We start from the raw sequence: 19,750 nt of genomic DNA, 5'->3' as shown, positions 1-19,750 counted from the left end.
TACAATGAAAATTGGTTCATTCAAAGATTGATTTAAGCCTAATTCAGTAATTGTTACCTTGACAGGTGTCAGGACAAGTGTGGACGAGTCCTGCTCACTGCCACCAACAACCAGCAGATCCTGAGAAGCCTGATCTCTGCCTGTGGCATCCCCAGTGTGACCGACCCTCTGTGGAACTGTTTCCTACAGGCCAACTCTGCAGACAGAGAGGTGGTACCACCACCTACACCACAGCCATTACCAGGTAACAACTGAGCTGTCAAACTTCTGTCCACTCCAGGTTTATCACTCTGACAACACAGTATGATCAGCTAGACAAACCGTACTTTACTTTCACCATCGATGATGCTGAGTTTTGAGGACATTGCAAAGGTTCTTGCTTTTTATTTTCATCCCGTAGTCAACACAGGCATTCTAGTACAAGTAAAGTTACATGTCATTGAATGGATCTCTCAAATATTGTACATTTTTTGTACATCTCTACTTGACAGCAATATTGACTTTTGTGAACTGTTACTATTTACAGAGAGAAAAACAAGGTTATATCCTGCCTCCACCAGCACCACACAGCCTACAACAACAAGTATGAGATGTTTTTTTTTATTTCACTGAATGATTTCAACCTCAAAATCTTTTATATCTTTGCTGGCTAGTTATTGACAATGTGTAAAGAATATATGATTTAGATATTACAAAATCTAGCTAATAGTATGTTAATTCTTTTATTCACAGAATGCTATGATATGGCAGTTTCGTGTACTTTAAAAGTTATATTATATAAAGGCTTTCATGACATACTTGCACATTACAGTTAGAGAGGAGGATGCAGACACAACAGTTCCTCCCACAACAACATTGCTTCCCACTACAACAACAGCACCACCTACTACAACAGTTCCTACAACCATTCCTACAACAGTTGCTACAACAACAGGTGATACTAGAAGTACAATTAAAGTTAGAGTTTGGGTTGCAATATGAAGGTGTTGAACAGCAGATGAACTTTCATGCTAATGACCAATGCTGTTTTATTTACCATTGACAGTGAAAATTTGGATATTGCATGTTTCGGTAATCATTCATTTGATTTGCCAGCAGTTTACTTTGTCACGTCTTATTACAAAATTTAATATATTACAAAATTTAATCAACAAATGTCCATTATTCTCCACATCTCCACTATAACATGCCTTTAATTTGTTTGACAGAAGTGAAGATACCAGAGAGGAACTGTGAAGATGAAATTTGCCCAGTTACGTGGTGTTCCTACCCCTACAGGCCTCCGGGCACATGCTGTCCTATATGTGAAGGTATGTGTTTCACATCCCATCACACTTCATACTTTGTGTAATAATCATATGAAACTGTCAATATGTCTACAGCATGCTAACCCTTAGTACTATTAGTAATAGTAGGACATGTTATTTGTGATATTTGATACAAGAGATGGACAAGTTAGAAGATTTGATGGTACACCATGTGCACCACTTAAAAGTTACTAGAATTTTGAATAACTATCCAATACTGTTACCCAACAACCATTGGTGTCACAGTGAAAGGTTTAAAAAGTCAAGGCTACTATTGATATCTGATGTCTAAGTACTTCATTCCTGTTTGTTCTTACAGATTGTGACTATGAAGGAAAGTTTGTGGAGAATGGAGATATCTTTGTGCTGGAGGAGGATGTCTGCACCATCTGTTTATGTGCAGTAAGTTAATTTGTTTGAATCCTTTTCATTGTCTCATAACATAAGATAATGCAATGTACATGACATTTATGTGTTGTGATATTTGCACCTGCATCCTTTGATTCATGTACTAGATCACGCTTAACTCATGCATGTTGCTCTCAATCACAGCTTGGCTGGGTTGACTGCAGCCCTGCCTTCTGTCAAGAGTTGTCCTGTAACAAAACTATCGTGCCTCCTGGAAAGTGCTGTCCTGTATGTGAAGGTAAGATATCAGTCTACATACAATCACAAACAAACAAATACATAAAGCATTTAATTACTAATCTTGCTCGTTTTATACTTGAGAAGAAATTCCTGTCTTGAATCTAACTGTCCGATCTGATTTTTAAACCTTTCAGATGACTATATTCTACTAGGAGGACTACCAGACTATTCACCAACATCAGGTTGGTATAATTTGTGACATGTAAAAGATTATTTTTTATTTAAGATTGTTTTGAGAACCAAACACAATTACAAATGTATGGCAACTTAAATAGTTCACTTTCATAACCGTGACTTTCCTGAGTTTTGAAAAAGATGAAACATTCAAATGTGCCCTTTTATTTAAAAAAGAGATTGACATCTATGGGGAAGAGTTTGACAACTGCCGTCCCATCTACGGCCCGATCTGCTCCGGCCATGGGACGTGCGTCAACGGGGCATGCCAGTGTGACTCCTTCCCAGAAGAACCTGAGAAGTTGTACTACGGGCCACACTGTGAGTGCAACAACTTTGACTGTGACAGCCACGAGGGACAGATATGTGGTGGTGAGTACATTGTACTTATTCATATCTCTATGGAAATTATCATCCAACAAATATTGTTAGGATATGAATGAATCTTAATGATGCTATCCCTATCATATTTCATGGCACCTTAACTTGTGTTAACATGTTCTTTCTGATATCCTTACATGGCTGCTTAAGTTTAATGTTTAATGTTTTTAGTTGTCTTAATAGTTGTCTTAATTGTGAAGAAGAGCATAATGCAGTGTATGACATGCATGTAAGTATTGTACCAGAATTGTGGGCATGTACTTACAGGCCATGGGCAGTGTGAGTGCAGCTCCTGCCTGTGTGACGTGGGGTGGGAGGGGTCAGCCTGCAACTGTTCTGTAGCCGTGGAGCCCTGTACTGCACTGAACGGGGTAGGTGCCAGTCTTCTTGTATGCAGGTGGAATTAAAGGTGTCTGTTTCTGCACTGAAGCTGACAGTTGGAGCCAGATGAATAACAAAGAATTACTTAATCCATAAATAACGATGACTAAATATATTCAATTATTCAATTCAATTGATGAACACTGGAAGTGAATAACAAGAGGCTAATCCTTGGAGAATGTGGTCAAAATGTGATTCCTTGCCAAAGAATATCCGATCCTTACAGTTGTAAGCAAAGACTGAGGTGAAATGCATGTACTAGCTGACTGCCTTTTTTCCAGCAACTGTGCAACCGCCACGGGGTGTGCGAGTGTGGTGCCTGTCAATGTGAGGATGGATACACAGGACCCACATGTGAAGACTGCACGGTAATCTATTTATTTCCAATCTATTTCAAGTCATATTAATTAACAGAAATCTAAAAATTTGTTTCTCCTTCATGAGCTGATCACACCATGTAACTCCTAAGGTTGTGATTCAGTATCTTTTCAAACTTCCCAATAAAGTAATACATGACTGTATCAATTGATAGTTTGTTCTGAACATGTAATATTTACTACAGGACTGCCCGGAGCTACAGTGTGAAGACTTTGAGACCTGTGTGGACTGCATGTACTGGGAGCTAACAAGTGGCTGCACTGAGGACTGCAACAACTTTGAGAGCCCAGTTATCATGGTGGACAAATTGAACATCACTGAAGGTAACACAGAAAAGAAGATTACATGGATGCCAAGAATGAAATGAATTGTACATGTATCACTTTTAGTCAAAATGTTTAACTGGAAAGTGTTGGGGAACACAGAAGCTTTAATATATATTTGATACCATGATTAACATATATTTTGTAAACTAGTACTCCCATGTAACATTTAGTACGTTTTATAAACTCTATTTACTTACTGCGTGTCTAACTGAATATGTATTACTAAGTAACAATGTTTCTCACTATTTGAAACTGTTCTCTAGAACTGAAGGCAGGAAGAAAACAGTGCCAGTACATTGCAGAGGACCTGCTGGATGAATGCTATGCAAACTACACTTATGGATACAACGAAGAAGGAATTATAGACATACACATCCCATCAGGTAGGGACAGCAATTTTTACCTCTGCATACCGAGGTTTTGTTTAAAGCGATGCCTCAGGGGTGGAGGCATTTTTTTTACAGTATTACAAGAGTTGAGGGAGGGGAAGAGTGGGGCGAAGACTTGCTTTACTTTATTGTTTTGTAGAGAATGCAGCTGGTGTTTCATAGTCTGTCAGGAATGAAATATCTCTTTTGCTTTATTTCAGCCGTAACATGTGACTATCCAGACTATAGTAACTATGACTGGGACTTTGATGAAGAGGATTTACCTGATTTTGAGTACAAGTGAGAGGAAATTCACAGTGACTGAACATATAGCCCACACAATAACTCAATCATCCTGCATGTCTTTTTCTACATCAACATTATAATTGTGAAAAATAAGTTCATAATTGTTTAATCTTCCAAAGTATTTTCCTTGCCATACTTCATTTTATGTATGTCAAGCATTATGATTTTATTTTGAATCAATCGATTGATGGTGGTAGAAAAATATTAATTTGCTCATTGCCATCAAGTATATTTATAGGTAAGCAATTTATTAGTTTAACTGTGGGGAAATGAAAGTATGTTGCACACCACCTTTTCTTGGTGGTGTTGTTGTCTTAGCTGTAATTTCAGAAAAAAAAAGTATAGTATATAATGTATGATGTTGCTTACACAGTAGCAATTTTAATTGCGAAGATTGATTTATTCCAATCAGCAATCAATGTATGATGAATTTGGTTCAATGTATTTAAGCTATAGGTACTTGTAAATTCCATTCAGTGATAAATTGTAGAGATTTTATAGTCAATGGTAAGCAACTTATCCCCAAAATTAGAAGAAAAAAAAGATTCATGGGACACAGGGCTTAGACCATCGCCATGACTGGTACAAATGTAGGTCAAGTACTTCAGTTACAGTCATTACTTGTTATCCTACCATGACAATAAAGGGCTCCTGTATACATTGTACATGTACCAAGTCCTGTCTTTGATTTTAAGTTGATTTTTATTGATTCTTGGCAAATGTTTACAATAAAGCCATGTATAATGTATAATAGCAATGATTTACTGTATACATAACAAAAAGCAAATGGTACCAAATATAACAGAATATATAAAAACTGAGCAAATATGCACATGCAACGTGTTGGTAGCAACAAAACAAGGACCTGCCTTGTCTGCACATGAGTAGTATTTACAATTGCTTGTCTGTTAAAAATGAATGGTTAGATTTGTTATAACTATACATAAAGAGCTGTTCTAATGCACATTAGTAAATCTTCAACATGAAGACCCCATAATTGAATGAAGAACTTATCTAAGTGTATTCAAGGAAATTATATAGTATTTGCCAAAGACTAAGTCTTGTACTTGAGGCAGAATTCTATCACTGATTCATCTATACATTTAGATTAGAGTTACATGTACCCATTCCACATTCATAGTGTGACAACTGCTTTCCCAACTTTTGAGGGAACTATACTGTTGTACATGCAACTTGAACTGTAACTCAAAAAAGGAACATGAATTCAACTATTTTCCACAAATGAACAGAGAAACACAATGGTTACAGAATGTTAAACAAATATTACACAATGTCATACAGTCTATGGGCAACAACTAAATGCCTCATTACACTTAAAGTGTTTCAAGAAAACAATGATATCATACAATGTAGTTGCTTCATCTTGAAGTATTTTATAATATACTAAGTTTGTTACTATGTATTTAATATGTACTAAATACTGGCAGTAATGATGGAAAATTCAAATCTTACAAGTACACTAAGTCTCTTATTGCTACTGATACATAATATAAGAATTATGATGTTTAAGGCACAAGTTTCATACAAATATAAGACACTCAGCACAGCTCTTTCCTAACCAATTGACTGTTCATAATGTCCTGAAACATCTGTACATCACTGAACACTTCAGTGAACAGTTATCAAAATGACTGCAATGGAAGAAAGATGCCAAGATGTTGCAATATATCTGACACATGTACATTTAAAATGAGCCAGATACAGTTTGTTTCTCAGGCAATAGAAAATAGAACAGGGACTTGAATGTCCCTATTTTCATACAGGAAAATGTATATGTTTTCATTTCCACTGCCCTTCTATCAAAAAATAATTCTGCATTTACATTGCCCAGATCATGTTTAGAGGATATCAAAGGTACAGTGTACAACATCGTATGTATACCATTATCATTATGAGTTTGTTAATTTGTCATATCATCATGTCTTGAAAGTGAAATATACTATGATTTGCACAGTGTACTGTGTCATACACATTGTACCTGTCAGATTTTTATACACATTATATAGTAAGGCACTGTGTGATTTGTAATCAACTTTATGTATATTGCATTCATAACCTCACATCAGTCAACCTTTAATGAGCAAATACATTTCATAGTTACAAAAGCTATTCTGTCTAATGCAGAACACACTACATTGTGTATTATTTCTGTTTGTAAAGATTATTTTCAGTTGAAGCAACTTATAATTGCACTACTCTATTTTTTGCATGGCATATACAGAATCACAACTGCCGACTCTATAACTATGTTTTCATCAGGATAAGTATCATTAATATTTGTGTTGTACACAAAGTATTGGTAAAGGCTAATCTAGTTGCCTCTTGGAAGCACTTGCTAAAAATCTTACCAGAAAAAACAAAGCTGACTCAGGACACTTCTTCACTTCTTGCATTAACAAGGGTCTAGAAACATCCTGAAAATGCTACATTTTGCAGAGTGTTTGTGAAGAGGTTTTACAAGACACATTTACATGTACCTCTGGTCTGGAATCAGCTTATATAGCTATATCATACTACATAATATTTTTCATGTACATGTACAAGGCATGTTCTTTACAAAGGCACATGCTGGGAGAAGTTTGGGACTACCTATTCCCTTGATTGAGTGAGAAGTTCTTATGGAAAAAGTCAGAGACCTGAAATACAAAACCTGTCTTCTTCATATTTTTAAAAACTGCTAACACACATTTGTTGGAAAAGATTATACAATCCCCAGACTGTATTTACAGTGAATTCTTTTCGGATATCTTACATGACTACATGTACTATTTCATACCTCATTAGGAGTAGTATTCATTTGAAACATGGCAGTCTGGTGATATTGCATGACACTGTTTGTGCAAATGTCTTTGCTGTTTTTTTACCCTTACATTCCTCAATGAACCGAGCATGTCACCACAAGGAGTTTGTTCTTCCGTTGGGGATGTTGACGTAGACGGCCGGCTGCTGCATCAAGACATGGTCATCAGGGGTCAGGTCGCTGGAGGTGCGAGACAAGATGGCCTCCATCTCGGCCACCAGCTCGGAGAACGTTGGACGGTCTTCTGGCTCTGATGACCAGCAGCGCAGCATGGTCTGATACCTGCAGAGAACATGGAAATGGTTGCTTTTTTCTCAGGTTGCTCATTGAACTGCATATCAACATGAGAAATCAGTCTAGATTATTGGAAACTATTTAGAACAAAGATCAGTGAAGATTGTCAAAGTCAGATTTAGGTGAAATGAATGAGATAGCCTTAAACAAAACTTGCAGTTAGATGTGAAAAGGCTACATGTAGGTCTGACAGGTTACTCAATATAATATATGAATGAATACTAGAAAGGCCAATATTTGCTTTGGAGCAAATACAGCGATGGGTTCACCGCATTTTACGACATGGCAGGGAAAGAATGAGAAACACAAGGGAAAACAATGATTTACATTGATATAACTATAATATGAAGTAACATACAACTAAAACAACAGTTGGATAGCTATTCCCTACTTTATTGGTTAGGATTTTTAATTGCATAATGCAAACTGTTGATTTTCAAAATAAAAAAAAAACGTTCATGCCCCGCATTCCAATGCTGGAGCAGAAAAGCTTGAAATGCCTACCAAAACACTTGAATAAAGACATACTGTCAGTATGGAAATACTCTGTGCAGGTGTTAATCAAGTTAAATCCCAACAGCCAATCAGCAAGAAATGCTCTGTGCAGGTGGAAATGCTCAGTGTGCAGGTGTTAATCAAGTTAAATTCCAACAGCCAATCAGCAAGAAGTATAGAGGAAAGCTGCATGCCTATTGGTTGATGCCCTGCATTCCATTGTGATGACTCATGCCCAGACGTGGTAAACATGGCACACTAACACAGTAATACATTAGCTATAATACAGCCAAAAAACTCAAATAAAACCATTCTAAAAGCCTGTATCACAAACATTTAAAAAACGCCTAGGGGTATTTGCCCACTGTACCTCCATACCAAATTTCAGGACCTTAGGCCCTAAAATGAAGAAGCTGAATCCATTTAAAAAATGGCAGGAGGAGAAGGAGAAGGAGGAGAAGAAACATCAGAAAAAGCAATATGGTTTCACCACACCACTTCGTGGTGTGGTGAACCCATAATAACTAGATACCGCCACACTGCATGCATGCCAAGCTGGTGTGTTACACTGAGGGGCAGTTATAGTCTGGCTAAACAGATGTACAGAACTGATGTAGAATATGACACGTGTACTTACAATGCTTCCTGGCAGTGCCTGGGTTTGCGCAGCCTGCGACCCTGCAGTAGGTACTCCGTCACGTCCATGTTGTCCACATCAGGGTACGGGATCACTCCTCGTGTCCAGATCTCCCACAGAACCACTCCATATGACCACTGGGTAAAACAATAACAATTATATTGACATATCACAGTGCAAACATACAAGAGAGTTAGTGTCAGACTTCAGAACGTGTATTTTGTTCAGTTTTGAATTCTGTGGTACCAAACCTTCAAACTGAATAGCTTTCAGTACCATGGACAGCCATCACCTGTTTTCTTGATCAACATAAGCTTTTGTTACATCTAACTCTAGGCATTGCTAGTTACATGTATGAAGTGAGGATACTCCATACTGTGCTGGGTAATGACTTCTGCTCCGGGATTGTTATAGTACATCATACCCACCACATCAGTTTTGGTGGAGTAGATTCCATCAGTCAGGCTCTCGATGGCCATCCACTTGACGGGCAGCTTGGCTCGCTTGTCCCCACTGCTGTAGTACTCACGCTCGTAAATGTCACGGGACAGGCCGAAGTCTGCCACTTTTACTGTCAGGGTGTCATCCAACCTGTTTAGTAGGGAAAATTGTCATGTGTCAAAAGATAGCCCATGCGGTCACTGTGGAGAAAATCTAACAAATATTTGTTTTAAAAAATATTTACATCTAAAAGCAGTGTTACTGAAGAAAAAGGATTTGACATGAATGCATTCTTCTTCATGTCTTGTATGAATCAAATAAAAAAGTATGCTACAATATCAGTCTTAAAGTGCATCTAATTCAGAAGAAGATACAGAGATATGCTTACATGCAGTTCCTTGCAGCCAAGTCTCGATGCACAAACTTAAGGTCACTTAGGTACGCCATTCCTCGGGCAATGTCTCTCCCAAATGTGAGCAGGTCCCGTCGGGTCAGGGTCTATCAGAAGTAAGGATTACAGTATATGTAAGTGTACAAGAACTCTACAAAACTTAAGAATAGTATTGGCCTTTTTGCTCCTGTACTCACAGCCTTTGAAAACAGTTATGTGGCTACAAAGTCAGGTGAATTATTTTGGTGGTTTTATTTTACAGTATGAGGTGTTTTATGGTTTCTAAAGTTCATAGTGGAAACCATTCTGTAGTACAATAGAAATACAAAACACGTATTTGAGGTGTCACGAAGAGAGGTCACTGTGAAAAAAAGCAACAATAACACTACTGTGAAAGTATCACAATTCATAGTAACAATGCTAAACATGTCTGCTCCATCACAACCCCCCACCTTGTCTGGGTCCCTGAGGAAGGTGGCGAGGTCGCCGTGTGCCATGAAGGGCAGGATGACCAGGGGAGGCTCGTCCGCAGCCATGCACACCCCGATCAGAGTCAGCACGTTGGGGTGGTTAAAGTCCTTCATCATGATCCCCTCACCCAGGAATGCCTCCAGCTCATCAGAGTTAGACGCATCTGTTGGGCACAGGTATCAACTGGTTAGATCTATACATTTTACTTGTTTACTGGGATTTATCACATTTGTGGAAGGTATGACATAACAGGTGACTATCACGTTTTCATGATGTCAACACTTCACGGCCCCCTCCAACTCTTTTTAATTTGCAATCTGCATGCATGAGAAATTACAGAAACAGCCATAAGACAATACTCATGATAAATCTAGGAAATATAAAACTTGCTGGACTGATACAGTCATTCTGTTTTGTAATAACAGTTTTTTAGGTTTTTCTGAACAACATACGTTTTAGAGTCTTGACTGCTACGTCCATCTCATCCTTCCCTTCACCTGACTTCAGTTTTCCTTTGAAGACCAGTCCAAAGAAGCCTGCCAGGAGAAACAAATTGCATATAAGCTTTGAAACTGTACAGAATATTTAATGAAAGCCATGATTGATGTCTTAACAATGTTACATTGATGACATTGACATATCACAAGGCAGGAAACAGTGGGTTTAAGAGACCTTTATTACAGTACAATGTATATAGAAAAATTAAGCCATACCCTTGCCAATGACAGCTTCCAGAAACACCCTCTCCCTGTCAATGAGGATGTCTTGTAGAAACAGGGGGATGGTCTCCTCCAGTTCCAAGGGTGTACTCGGGGATGCAGTAGCAAACGCTCCTTCTGGGACATACTCATTTGCTTGGGTTCCTTCTAGGCCACCTGCACGTGTGAGGTTTCAGAGCACATATTAGTTCAATGGTATCTAGTACTCTTACTGTAATGTTACATTCAATATACAATGTATAATTCCATGGATTTGATACTTCTATGGATTTGTTTGGACTTGAATCATGTAACCTGTTGTAATGTTACATTTTGTCTGACCCTTAACTCTTCCCTCATGACCTCAATGAAAGTGGCCAGCAGGCCAAATTGAGTATTTCATGGATAAACAGGCTCAAACAAACAAACAAAAACCACACGATACCTTGCTGTTGCCGGGAGTATGTTGTGGTCACGTGACCATTCATCTCGATCTCATTGGCCAGTGCCATGGCCTCGTCCATGCGCGGCTGCTTGTCCCGACACCTCATGCCCAGCAGCGTGAACACGAGCACCGCGGTGACCAGCAGCATGGCCCCCAGCACCGCAGCCACCCAGTAATACTCCGACAGCCAGGCCAGGATAGCCGACTCACCGCTGTGGGCTGAGGTGGCCTCACAGCTGCACGGCTTTTCTGGAGACTGGGAACAGATGGACAGTTGGAATGACTTTGTGCATCGAGGCTTGATCTGTCATTGGTGCTGAACGGCCATTTTTTAACAACAACATATTTGTGACAAATCTAAGACAAGATCGAGATACTAATCATGCTTTTAATGAAAGCAGACCATCATGATTTACCCATTACACCTTGTGACATTAATATGGCTAGCAAGTTATCATTTTCCACTTTTTCATTGAGAAAAAACCCCGAAGAAACATACCTGACATAGACAGGTGGTACAGGAGATATGTAAGTCAATAGTCAGGTACTCATTGTACCCCACAGGCTGTATGGTTACTGTGGAGACCTCCGGTGCAGACAGACATTTGGATGGGTCCACCTCTGCTGTTATTGTAAATGTTACCTGGAGTGGACAGGGAGTACAATCAATTCATGAAGTTGACTAAAAATCTGGCCAGAATTTATTTTTACACCTTAACTTTTACAAATGGATTAAAGGAATTCACGACATGATCAACGCAAACAGTGCTTCCAACTCAATAACCCATAGGAAGAACTGGCTTACTGTCTCTCCCAGTAGGACAGGGTGGCACTCGGAGGAGGCGGTACCGTTAGGTTGATGGGGACACTTGGCAGTGATTGACAGGTCCACCCCTTGTGGTACATTCTTGGTGAGAAGGCGAATCCTGGAAGTCAGCTCCTGAGGGCGTTAACAGGAACAAAATGTCATACATGTAGTCGTTGAACCTCAAACAACCTAAAGAGGAAAGTATGCAAGAAATAATTGTAAATGATCATGGAACATTTTTGTAACTTGCCTCATATGCATCGCTAACCAGGTCCAGAAGGTTGGAGGAATCGTTGGCCAGCAGCTTTGCAGTAGAGCCCTCTAGCAGCTGGCTGAGTTCCTGCAGGAGGAAAACAATGTCTTTCTGGTCAGAATGGAATGTGACACATCAAAAAGGTACATTTTAAAAGGCAAGGGTTTAACAGATTAGGATGAAGCTGTTGTAAGGCCACCTGTGTACCAACAATGGCCATACTAGATCTGTCCTTGGTGCTGAACAACCACTTTTTAACAACATCATGTTTGTGACCAATCTGAGGCAAATGGCACAGTTTTGTAGCACAGCAGCCTTCAAAGAGCAAGTGGGTGAAGTTTCTTAATGATTAATTTGATGAGCAATTGTATAAAATGTGCTGCACGACCCATATAGTTTACTGTAACTGACCTCATAGATGTGCAGACTCCTCTGGGTGACAGCAAAAATGCTCATGGTGTTGTGTTCCTCCAGCAGTCCCTTCAGCTGGGCCACTGAGGGGAAATCCTGGAAAAAAAGTTACAAGTGTCAGATTTATAGACAAGACATTTATTACCTCTTCACTTTATACATGATACATCTGTGTGTTCCTTGGAAAATAGTTTAAGGCACGAGTTTGCGAATAAATACAAAATAATTTACATCCCAAACAACCTAAAGGGGAAGTATACAATAGACACATCTTGTCCCCCCCATTCCATGTCCTTGTAAGATTGTAAGAATGATTGTGGTTCAGAGTCAGACCTGGTTAACTGCATCCTTGATGAAGTTTCCGTCTGACCCCACATGACATCGCCCGTCATTCGGTGTGACCAGCCCAGCTAGTTTCCCGTCCCCTGCATAGTGGAACCCTGCATCTGTGGCCACCAGGAGGAGCCTTGTAGCCTGCTTTCTCCACCCTATTGGTCCCTGAGGACAGGCAAAACAATGTTGGGATCAACTGCATATATAATCACTTTATAGTTTACACCCCCATGTTCCAACAACACAATCTATGTTCTGACAACCCTCCCATATCAGAACATAGGTGTATTTGAACATGGGGCTGTCCCTGTGTAATCAGAAGAACCTGTAATTGTTGCCTACAAACCATTATCAGGGCAGACGTAAATCTAATCACAATGGTTTGTAGGCTAGTAATTTTGTAACAAGCACCACAGTCCTGTTACTAAATTGACTGCCAGTGAGTGATTCTTGTGATGTTTGTAAAGAGTGATAGATGTCACTCAAAATGCCCTGTAGTAATGTCCATATTTCTTCCAGTAGTAAGTTTGAATTGTTGTAGTATTGGGATGTCTATCCATCAATATTCATATCTAATGTGTTACCTGGCACACAGTAGCCTGCAGCATCCCATCCAGAACACCCTCGGGAAGGTCAGCATTACTGGAGTTCTTCTGGAACCTGACCACCTCCCCCAGACGGTCAGTCTGGTTGGTCAGTGGCAGGACGTTCTTAAAGATGTACGGCCCGACACAGCCTGCACATGGCTCCTCCAGTCTAGAGAGAGAGAGAGACATAGAATCTATTCAAAAAAGCAATTTAACAATGTATAAACTATAGTCTCATTATAATCTCAAAATTTCATGAGTAGTACATAAATGTTGTGAAATATGTGTGGTGTAAAATGTCCCAGTGGCTAGGCAAGTAAACAGGAGATCATTTTACAACTTACTTGTAAACCATCTGGCCTTTCTTCTTGTCAAAGTAGAATGCAGTGAATGCGAATGGATCCACTGGTTTCTCCACAAATGCCCCCAGTCCAAGGCGGAAGCTTTCCGTCTTCTCAGATAACTTGCGGGCTGTAGGATGACATAAAAAGGTACAATCAAATATCATTTTGATATAAAAGTCTTCTTAGCCTTCTCCCTGCTGCTGAACCCAGTAAGCAATAGACCACTTCAGTGTACTAGGCTACTAGCCCCCTGCCATAATGATTACACAAAGTTATGTGGCACATGGGATATTGGAACAGAGATGAGCACTACCCTATGCACCATCTGGTGCAGGAAGGACTTTGACTTGAGTGTGTCCAATTTGGAGTCCAATTCCTGCAATGATGCATCTCCTAGAAGGACATGATAGAAGCCATGACTCCAACTTACCGAGATGTTTGCCCAGCTTGGTCAGCTCATCTCTGAACTCCTGCATGGACTTGGACATGTCTAACAGGTAGTACAGGTCAATGGGGTAGTCTTCTAGTCTCCTCACCTGGAGGTCAAACGACACTCGACTGCCTGTGGGCAACATGGAGATCAAACTGTGTGAACCTGAACTAATTAACTAAATATTTCTTCACTTTTCATGGTGAACAACGACATTCACTGAATAGACACTTAGATTGTATCTATCATACTGCTTTCATTCGCTGGTTTGTCTGTAATCTCATATGACTGTACAGACTTTGCTATAGGTAATGTAATGTGTTACATGTGGTGCATGACATCATCTATTTGTGCACCAAGAACTAATTCAACCATGATGAAGATTTATTTTGTCTATTCTACAAAATGTGTTCAAAATCTTTTCATCTATTTCACAGCCTATATAAAACAAAGGAAGGTTTCTGCTACTTGTTGAAAAAGAAAATAACTGACCTAGCTACAAACTCTTCTAGTTGATTTTAATTGGTTGAACCCGAACCACTTTGATCAACTTTGAGGGCATACTTATCTACACTTGTCCTTACCTGGTCGAAGGTCAAGTGCGACCCGTTGAGGCTGCATGCGGACAATGTCACCTTGCTGGGCACCAGGTGGGGTCAACGACTGGTCCTGGGAGACAAGGAAAAACAACACAAAACAGAAAACCTAAGTTTATATCTTTCAATGGTATCAAAGGCACTTAGGTATAAGTTAGGCCAAACCCACCTGCCTCAACACTTCGTGGCATAAACAGTGTAAATCGAATCAGATTAATGCAAAATTTGCACATATCAGTGACTTAAGTCCTTTTGTGTGTATACAGGCCTCACCTCTATAAACTGCAGGGTGCTCCTCTCTCCTGGACAGTGGAAACAGTCATCTGACTTCCTGTACAACAGCAAGATGGAAATGTTACTACATTGTATATCATAAAAATTCATACAACAGATAACCAAACAGGATCATTAAGCAGTCATAAAGTCAGTCAAATACATGAAGAACAAGAAAAAGTGACTTACTTGATCCGTACGTTTCTACACATGCAGCCACCTGTAAGATTCACCTGGTGGAGGCAAAGCAACAGACACATACATGTATCACTGTATGCATATTTCTTTGTACAGTACTTAACATCAAAAAAATTGAAAAGCGAAAAGGGGGTGTCAATCAAAAGTGTAACAATGATCAAAGGCACTTACATATATGTGAGCAGTGTTGCTCTGGAGCAGAGGGTAGTCGTCCACTGCTGGTAGAACACCGCTGTCCTCTACAGGCGGGAACTGTGACCTTCGACGGGCACGGAATATAGAGAACTCCAAGATGATGGGAACTCGGGCAGTGATGTCTTCAAACTTATCCTAGAAAATAGACAAATATGGCTTTGGTTATTAAAAGATTTCAGGAAACCCATACCTCGAGCACAACGCCCACTACATACCTAATGAAAGGAGTGGGGTCCATCCCAGTGTGTGTCCATCAAACCTCACAGTCCAATCTTACCTAGCATGTACTTGCTGTACAAACAAACAAACAAACAAACAAATAGACAGACAAACATCTTATGTTCCTGACCTTGACGTATACTGTGATGGTCTTGGACTTGACATGTTTGAGGTAGACCCTGAGAGGTGCCTGTGCCTTGTATGTGGAGGACTGGTTAGGGAAGAACAGTCTCCTCTCCAGGCCCAGCTGGTCCCGGGGACTGTCAGCCTCCACGGTGTAGTCAAGATCTGGGAGGGAGGAGAAGAAATATTTACATAAATTTTAAGATTTTAAAATTATATCTAGTTTTGATTGAAATGATGATGATGCACTGTGTTATCCATGCAGCTTAGTGTGGTGGTTGAAATAATTCTGGCAAGTCTTTCTTCATTTCGTGTTACTGTGTCTTCTTCCCTGTAAGCAGCCTAAGCTGTCAGAGTTTTGTTGAAGATCTTGGATTCCCCATCTGTTTTTGAGGTCTGTCCTCTGGACACCATGTAGATCTGTGCAATGTAAAGTTGTTCCTTTTCCGGCTTTATGGTTTGATTCAAATTTGGGCAAGAAAACAAACCCTGTCAAACTAATAGGTCTTAACACTTACCCACATAGCTGTCTGCTGCTCCTGGTCCTGAGTACAGAAACTCCAGCTTCAACTTCAGGCTGAAACAGAGAAACAGTCTTGAATGGCTTGAAAATCAGGGTTGTAAACCTGCAAATTTACTTAGATATACTCCATTGTTCTTTAACGGATTTACATGTAAGTAAGCTTAACAGAATTTCTCTATAACACACAAAAGTTTAATATTTATTTGACTGTTTACAAAGACAAGAGTATGTTGTATTTCTTGTTGTTGTTGACAATTATGGTGACATTTGTGTCACCTTTTTTCTCTGTACCTTAACTGGTAAAATCCTGTTTGTACATGTCACCTGTCTGTAATACTGTAATCCTGTGCTCTTGTTAATTGGGGTGAGCAGTATTGAGTACCGGAACATCCTGGTGCCTCTTACGCAGGCAGTCCTTATCCAGAATTAAGAGGGTGTGCAGTGGTACTTATGATACCCACTTGCTCTGAAGGGCCACTTCTGGGAGGGTCAGCAAAGGGTTTTGCCAATACCACAATGGAGTGTTAAAGGGCTTTTTATGCATCACTGCTTATAGACTCCCTTTGTCTTGGAACCCCTTTTGAAGACTCATTTAGGTTTAGCTACAGAACAAAATAAGCCACAGTTTTTTAAGGGTGAGGGTTAGAGATACAGCAACAAATTTTCTGCGAGGCTTGCCAGCTGATTTTAAGGCAAGGTAAGTTTTATACTGTATGTAGGGAAAATAAAGAAAATAGTGGTAAATTAGTTGTACACATCAAAAATAACTTTTTTATATTCCATGCTTTGTTGAGGAATTCTAAGAGAACAGCACAATGCAAAATGTTTAATTCTTTAGCCAAGTGGGCAAATTTTTCTGGTTCAAAAATGTATCAAACAATCAATAGCAATGTTGAAAAACATATCATACTTGCATAATATTATAAATTTGTAGTTTTCATAATTTTTTTTACAATGACAGGTACATACACAGGATCAAGACAGGACACAATGCGGTCAACCAATCTGAACATAAGGGTGTGTTTTGCAGCTGTGCTGTTCATAGGATTCCTCTCCGCAGTTGTTTACATCGCTGCTGTCATGAGTCCAAGTACTGTTCACAAAGACGACAGGAGTGACATTGAAACAGCTGACCATGAGACAATCAGGACAATCCCTCCTGGAATTGAGGTCGATTTTTTTGAAGATGACGAAGCTCAAGATGTTGATGATGATGAGGATGACGGGGAGGAAGCTGAAGCTGAAAACGTCGATGAAGATGACCAAAGCAGGGAAGCTGAAGAGCAGCCTGTTTGTAAATACCCTGATCTGCAGATGAGCAATCCTGAAATCAACCACCTGTTTGATAAGTCTCATCTGCACTGTGGGGGGCGACCAATAAACTACCTCACTTACCTGGATAGCAACACTGATGATAGAATTGGTGTTATCAGACTAAACTCCTCTGCTCTACTTCCCGGAGAAAAGCTTATCAGCTGCAGGTACATCAGGATAGACTATCTATCGGATTGGGAGAATAACGCCATAATTGTCCACACAAAAGACTTCAAGGACAACAACGAGACCACCTTGGACTTTCCCTTTGAGCATGAGTTTGCCAGGGTGAGCTGTCAATATGAGACAGAGGTCTTCAGTGGAACTGGGACTGAGATGATGGTGAAACAGCACAACAATATGTTCCAGCAAGTTAAGAAGAAACCTCCACTGGAGATATGGGCCAAGCAGCTGCATAATTCAGGTCGGGCAAAGGAAGCGTTGGGCGGTGGTTTGAATGTGCTCATGGTAGGTGTGGATTCCACCTCTAGAATGAATTTTATGCGCAAACTGCCCAAAACCTTCCAATACTTCACAGAGACACTGCAAGGTTACGTCCTGAAGGGCTATCATGTGATTGGAGATGGCACGACTGCTCAGTTCATCGGCATGTTCACAGGGTTTCTGGAGGATGAGCTGCCAAACACTAAGAGAGGTACTGCTAACGCAACCCTCTGTGATGTCTTTCCATTGATCTGGAGGAAGTATAAGAGGATGGGATACGTGACAATGTTTGGGGAGGACGAAGCTTGGACAGGGACTTTCCAGTACCGAACAACTGGATTCTCATACCCACCTACCGACCACTACATGCGGCCTTTCTGGCTTGCTATAGAACACCTGCCAGGTTATAGGTACTATGGACAGTTCTGCCTTGGTGCAACACCCAAACATCACTACACCTTCCAGTACATGCGACACTTTGTGGATAAATACAACCAATCTCTCAAGTTTGCTACTGCATTTCACTCCCAACTCAGCCATGACAGCGTGAACTTGATACAATCTGCTGATCAGGACATCCTGGATCTCATCAGCTCCTGGAACGACAAGGGTTACCTCAACAACACCGTCCTGATTGTGTTTGCCGACCACGGAGCTCGTTATGGAGAAATCAGGCAGTTCCTGCAGGGTCGGCTCGAAGAAAGGCTGCCATTCTTTGGAATCGCAATCCCCAAGTGGATCAAAGAGAAACATCCAGAAATTGCAGACAACCTGCGCAAAAATCAAGAGCGTCTCACCACAGCGTTCGACTTTCACAAGATGCTTCAGCACATTCTGGACTACCCGGGTGACCAGTCTCGTTTCCAGGGACACGGAATCAGCCTGTTCCAGGAGATCCCACTAAACAGGACGTGTGAGGATGCTCACATCGCTGACCACTGGTGCACGTGCTTGCAGACCATCTCAATGAGCACAAGTAATGACTTTGTCATAGCATCAGCAAAATTCTTGGTCTCGTATATCAACGACTTAACGTTACCTCATCGAAACAACTGCATGGAGCTTGTCCTGAAAAACATCACCCATGCTGAGATAATCAAACCAAACAAAAGGCTTCTGCAGTTTCAAGAAAGCAGCCTTCAGTTCCACGTGGCCAAATTTGGCAACATGCTTCGTCTTCCCTTCGTCGATTTCATGCTCACTGTGGAGACGGAGCCAAATGGAGGGATGTATGAGGCTTCAGTGAGGAAATGGTTTAAACGTGATCACACAGAGGTATTGGCAGATATCAGTCGGATCAACAGGTACGGGGACCACCCCAAGTGCATCCGAGACAAGTTCCCTCGTCTGAGAAAGTACTGCTTCTGCAAGGAATTCCTCCACCCAACGTAGGGAAACTTTTTTCTTCAAAATGTAAAAAACATTCTTGTGAACTAGTTCCGCCAGTTCATTCTGCTGATGCTAATGAAGAGTTTACCTTGATGTCTAACAAAGGATCCGTTTTAGTTGATGTACAAATGAAATTGGGAATTTACCAGGTGTAGTTTTTGCCGCCCAAGTCACATCTGACGTCAGGATCAGGTGTAGGTGGATCCAGTGACAAGGATGCGTTCACTTGATACGGAACCAGGGGACGAGACCTGAAACACCAAACAATATGGCTGAAAACTGTACCTCTGAGAAAGCAAACGTATCAGATACCACACTATTTAGCTATTGATTTGTGTGCATCCATAT

The 19,750-nt window shown here is 40.4% G+C and overlaps 3 protein-coding genes across 4 annotated transcripts in view; 2 read left to right on the top strand and 1 right to left on the bottom strand.

Moving 5' to 3' along the window:
• LOC109485314 overlaps positions 1-4,840 on the top strand; it is a 32,754-nt gene extending 27,914 nt beyond the window's left edge. Inside the window, exons 56-68 of the mRNA XM_019788858.1 lie at positions 66-244; positions 527-583; positions 812-934; positions 1,209-1,310; positions 1,627-1,709; positions 1,860-1,953; positions 2,090-2,137; positions 2,307-2,501; positions 2,778-2,881; positions 3,173-3,259; positions 3,454-3,592; positions 3,859-3,978; positions 4,185-4,840. Of these exons, the coding sequence (XP_019644417.1) occupies positions 66-244; positions 527-583; positions 812-934; positions 1,209-1,310; positions 1,627-1,709; positions 1,860-1,953; positions 2,090-2,137; positions 2,307-2,501; positions 2,778-2,881; positions 3,173-3,259; positions 3,454-3,592; positions 3,859-3,978; positions 4,185-4,267 (1,414 nt within the window). The 3' untranslated portion in view covers positions 4,268-4,840. The remainder of the gene's footprint in view (positions 1-65; positions 245-526; positions 584-811; positions 935-1,208; positions 1,311-1,626; positions 1,710-1,859; positions 1,954-2,089; positions 2,138-2,306; positions 2,502-2,777; positions 2,882-3,172; positions 3,260-3,453; positions 3,593-3,858; positions 3,979-4,184) is intronic.
• Positions 4,841-5,995: 1,155 nt separating this feature from the next.
• The window catches only part of LOC109485312, a 30,125-nt gene continuing 16,370 nt past the window's right edge, over positions 5,996-19,750 (bottom strand). The window contains exons 13-35 of the mRNA XM_019788855.1: positions 19,549-19,653; positions 16,251-16,309; positions 15,740-15,897; positions 15,367-15,525; positions 15,187-15,230; positions 14,998-15,055; positions 14,713-14,797; positions 14,129-14,260; positions 13,699-13,825; positions 13,352-13,523; positions 12,768-12,932; positions 12,435-12,530; positions 12,021-12,110; positions 11,768-11,902; positions 11,462-11,605; positions 10,963-11,218; positions 10,533-10,694; positions 10,272-10,355; positions 9,801-9,982; positions 9,346-9,455; positions 8,945-9,107; positions 8,517-8,653; positions 5,996-7,372 (exon numbers count right to left, since the gene is read on the bottom strand). Coding sequence (XP_019644414.1) covers positions 7,183-7,372; positions 8,517-8,653; positions 8,945-9,107; positions 9,346-9,455; positions 9,801-9,982; positions 10,272-10,355; positions 10,533-10,694; positions 10,963-11,218; positions 11,462-11,605; positions 11,768-11,902; positions 12,021-12,110; positions 12,435-12,530; positions 12,768-12,932; positions 13,352-13,523; positions 13,699-13,825; positions 14,129-14,260; positions 14,713-14,797; positions 14,998-15,055; positions 15,187-15,230; positions 15,367-15,525; positions 15,740-15,897; positions 16,251-16,309; positions 19,549-19,653 — 3,013 coding nt within the window. The 3' untranslated portion in view covers positions 5,996-7,182. The remainder of the gene's footprint in view (positions 7,373-8,516; positions 8,654-8,944; positions 9,108-9,345; positions 9,456-9,800; positions 9,983-10,271; positions 10,356-10,532; positions 10,695-10,962; positions 11,219-11,461; positions 11,606-11,767; positions 11,903-12,020; positions 12,111-12,434; positions 12,531-12,767; positions 12,933-13,351; positions 13,524-13,698; positions 13,826-14,128; positions 14,261-14,712; positions 14,798-14,997; positions 15,056-15,186; positions 15,231-15,366; positions 15,526-15,739; positions 15,898-16,250; positions 16,310-19,548; positions 19,654-19,750) is intronic.
• On the top strand, positions 16,861-19,425 carry LOC109485313. 2 transcript variants are annotated; one of them, XM_019788856.1, is made up of 2 exons: positions 16,861-16,947; positions 17,217-19,425. In XM_019788856.1, the coding sequence occupies exon 2, from the start codon at positions 17,246-17,248 to the stop codon at positions 19,403-19,405; it is 2,160 nt and encodes a 719-aa protein (XP_019644415.1). In that variant the 5' UTR covers positions 16,861-16,947; positions 17,217-17,245; the 3' UTR covers positions 19,406-19,425. The 2 variants fall into 2 exon arrangements, with proteins under 2 accessions (XP_019644415.1, XP_019644416.1); XM_019788857.1 differs by having other exon boundaries at positions 16,867-16,952.

This window comes from Branchiostoma belcheri, unplaced genomic scaffold, assembly GCF_001625305.1.
Source record: "Branchiostoma belcheri isolate BF01 breed outbred unplaced genomic scaffold, Haploidv18h27 scaffold74, whole genome shotgun sequence".
Classification (NCBI taxonomy): domain Eukaryota; kingdom Metazoa; phylum Chordata; class Leptocardii; order Amphioxiformes; family Branchiostomatidae; genus Branchiostoma; species Branchiostoma belcheri.
Note: the sequence above shows the minus strand (reverse complement) of the source record. Positions and strands in the feature narration are given on the sequence as shown.

Bases quoted from the DNA above. Each gene is read 5' to 3' on its own strand.
- LOC109485313 (XM_019788856.1), top strand. From the start codon at position 17,246: ATGCGGTCAACCAATCTGAACATAAGGGTGTGTTTTGCAGCTGTGCTG.